This window comes from Aplidium turbinatum, chromosome 1, assembly GCF_918807975.1.
Source record: "Aplidium turbinatum chromosome 1, kaAplTurb1.1, whole genome shotgun sequence".
Classification (NCBI taxonomy): Eukaryota; Metazoa; Chordata; class Ascidiacea; order Aplousobranchia; family Polyclinidae; genus Aplidium; species Aplidium turbinatum.
This window is the reverse complement of record NC_137472.1, coordinates 24,931,708-24,935,313: the sequence shown is the minus strand read 5'-3', so window position 1 is coordinate 24,935,313 and position 3,606 is coordinate 24,931,708. Positions and strand designations below refer to the sequence as shown.

General features: G+C 35.0%; 1 protein-coding gene across 1 annotated transcript; it reads left to right on the top strand.

Moving 5' to 3' along the window:
- Window positions 1-3,184, top strand: LOC145772642 (cysteine--tRNA ligase, mitochondrial-like). The gene has a single exon (XM_082584513.1). The coding sequence runs from the start codon at window positions 79-81 to the stop codon at window positions 1,744-1,746; it is 1,668 nt and encodes a 555-aa protein (XP_082440639.1). The 5' UTR covers window positions 1-78; the 3' UTR covers window positions 1,747-3,184.
- The last annotated feature ends 422 nt before the right edge of the window (window positions 3,185-3,606 follow it).

Below are 3,606 nucleotides of genomic sequence, written 5' to 3'. Positions count from 1 at the left end.
TTGACCGGGTACCCTCCTGATATAGCCTATTTTGTTTTAACAGTATTATTGTATCTGTTTTATGAGAAATTTTACATAATGTCTTTTCGGTACTGTTTTTTTCAACATGGAAAAAGGATGTATGGTAATGGTTTTTATTCTGTTCGTTTGCTTTGCACGGAAATTTTTTCTGGAATACCGTCCACTGATTTAAACAGTTCAAAAAAGTTGTATCAATGGAAACAGCCCAGTGGATTTGATACTGGAATTCAAGTTTTCAATTCTTACAGATGTTTTGGCAAAAAGAAAGTGCATATGAAAGTTCCACTAATTGTGAAAGATCCTAAGCACGTCACTTGGTATGCATGTGGTCCGACAGTATACGATAAATCACATGTTGGGCATGCTTCGTCTTATGTTCGCTTTGACATCATTCGACGCATTCTCACAAACTTTTTTGGTTTGAAAATTAATTTTGTAATGGGAATTACAGATATTGATGATAAACTTATTACTCAGGCTGCTGCTTTGAACAAAGACTTTGTAGATTTTGCGAATGAAAATGAAAAAGATTTTAAAAGAGATATGCACAGTTTAAATGTACTTCCACCATCAATGTATGTGCGTGTTAGTGATGTAATGCCACAAATTATAAACTTCATTCATACTCTTCTTGAGAAAGGTCATGCTTATAAAAGCAACAATGGAAATATTTGGTTCAATGTGGATAGTTTTACAGATGCTGGACGGCTTGCATATATCATAGAAGAATGGCCTTATTCAGAAAGCAAATATAGTGGGGAGAAATTCAGCAGCAAAGATTTTGCTCTGTGGAAGGTGGCAAAACCTGGCGAACCTTATTGGAATGCTCCATGGAGTAATGGAAGACCAGGCTGGCACATTGAATGCTCAACCATATCTACTTTAATATTTGGCAACAAAATGGACATCCATTCAGGGGCAAGAGATCTTTGTGTTCCTCATCATGAATGTGAGGTTTTTCAAAGTGAAGCATTTCATGAATGTGATCAATGGGTTAACTACTTTTTTCATTCAGGCCTTCTTACTCTTGTTGGTGATGCAAGGAAAATGTCTAAATCATTGGGAAATGTTGTTAGCATAGAACAATATTTTCAAAAAGGTAGTGCCGATGAATTCAGAATGTTTTGTCTTTCACAGCACTGGCGCAATGGAATATTCTACTCTACCTCGGCTCTTAAGCAAGCTAGTAGTCAGTTGCACAAAATAAACAAGTTTTTAACAGAATGTAAACAATATGCAATTGGAAACCTAGGTGGTTCAATTAATTCTGAAAAAGTGCAACCACTATTGAATGAAACTAAACAAAGGATCTACCAATGCTTATGTAATGACTTTGATACTCCTGGGGTATTAGAAAATCTTGATAAATTGATAACTGATGTTGCATCCATGTTTACTACAGAAATTGAAGGAGAAACTTGTCAGCCAGGATTTATCATTTCTGATACTGCTTGCATAATTGAAGTTTATCATTATGTGGAAGATTTATTCCGTGGACTTGGTTTTACTTCCATAAAAGCTTCTAATACTTGCGTACAACCAAACTATTTCGAAAAAGATGTTATAAAAAATGTGACAGAATTTCGGTCATGTGTACGTGAAATTGCACTTTGCTTAAAACGAGAAAATCTTCCACACGCAAGCAATTTACTAAAAGCTTGTGATTCTGTTAGAAAAAATTTGCAAGCAAAAGGTTGTATTGTCTCAGATAAGACAAAGTTTTAGTAGGCATGTCTTATCAATATTTTATGCTGTATATTATATGATATATATTGTGTTGTGTTTCATGTTGTAAGTGAATGATGTTGTTCAATGAATGAGAACAAGAAATAATGCTAAAGACATCAAATCAGTGTCTTTTGGTAGCCACACATATGATAAGTTACAACGTGCAGTATGAGCTTTTGATGTACAACTTTTATAATGGGATTAGCACTCCATCGTAAGATAAAATATTATATACCGTAAAACCTTACAACTTTGCCTGGGTGGGACAACTTTGCCCGAAATTTGTGACTTGTATATTCGACCACAATACGGTTTTCATGTTTTATTGGTTTTGTTTAATGCAGGGGTTCTTAAATAGGGGTACGTGTACCACTTGGGGATACGAAGCACCAAAGCAGGGGGTTACGACATGCAATGTGGAATTATATGCTATTTAGGCATATGTGTGAAGAATGCGTAACAAGTCACTTTTGTATATGTGTACTGGAGAGGTTTCTACTTCTCAGGGGTGGATGCAAGACCCATTTATTTTTAGCCTACATTCTATGGATGATAATGACCAAATGAAAGACTATCTTATTGAAATGAAAGCTAGTAGTAAAAGCAAAATAGAGTTTGATCCTATGCAGTTGGATGCCTTCTGGTGTGCACAACTCAACACATTTCCCCAGTTAGAAAAAAAGCTTTAGAAATCCTTGTGCTTTTTGCGACAACTTACCCATGTGAAACTGGGTTAACTCTTGTAAACATCAAAACTAAGTCGGGCAATCGTTTGAATCCAAGAGATAATATACGTGTGTCTATCTCAAAGAAAGTACCTCGTTTCAACATAATCATTGACGGGATGCAGCAACAAAAAAGCCATTTGTAGATTGACTGATAAATCTTGTTGAACTTTCAAGACTGTTTTTAATGCATACATTCAACACGTAAGTTATAAATACACTGCATTTAATTCCTATTATTACAATTTTATTTGCTTCCGTTGGCCATTGTACTGTAGACAGGGGGTATGAGAAAAATTCATGAAAGCTCAAAGGGTACGATCGCTAAAAAGGTTAAGAAACACTGGTTTAATGGATGATATGGTTAAATATAGGGTTACCATACGTTCTCTTTTAAGAGGATTTGTCCTCTTATTTTAGGAAAAATTAACTGTCCTTCAAAGACACTAAAAAATTCTCAAATGTTCTCTTTTTTGACAGTTTGGGTTTTCTTGACATTTTGTATACCAATGTAGCATGCTGATTTATAAATTCTACAAGAAATTGGCGCATTTTATGGAACTGTTGTTGAACGTTCATTGCATGGTTCATTGTAAGATATTAAACGACATTTTAAAGGCCATGCTTACACTTTCACAAAAAATTATTCTTCTACCTTCATACGTTTATATTGATGCAACGCTTGTAGACATTGTTGATTGCCAACTCAGTTTGGTTCGTTTGTTACTTGAAACAAATCGAAACGAATGTCTAAAAGCGCAATGTGTATAACACCGAACCTCCAGCAAAAGAAATCGTGGCATGGATATTGGATAGACTTACAGGTTTGCAAGGAAAGGAACAGCTTTTTAGTTCACGCCGTTTTTAGCATTTCAACAGTTATGTGCAGCCTATACTGTTTAAATCATATTTCATGCAAGTAATTCAACAATTTCGTTAAGGCTGACCATTCCTTGTTGAAAAAAGTTAAGGCTTGGCTACCTGGAGGTCGTGCCTGATTTGTCACATTTTGCAGATTTTTGCGATCATTGCTGACTGACTGAAACTGTCTAAAAATTAGGTATTTTTTTCACTTTTACTGACTCTTAATAATATAAAATCATTTGTTGTCTTGAGGAAGCACTAAAAATGA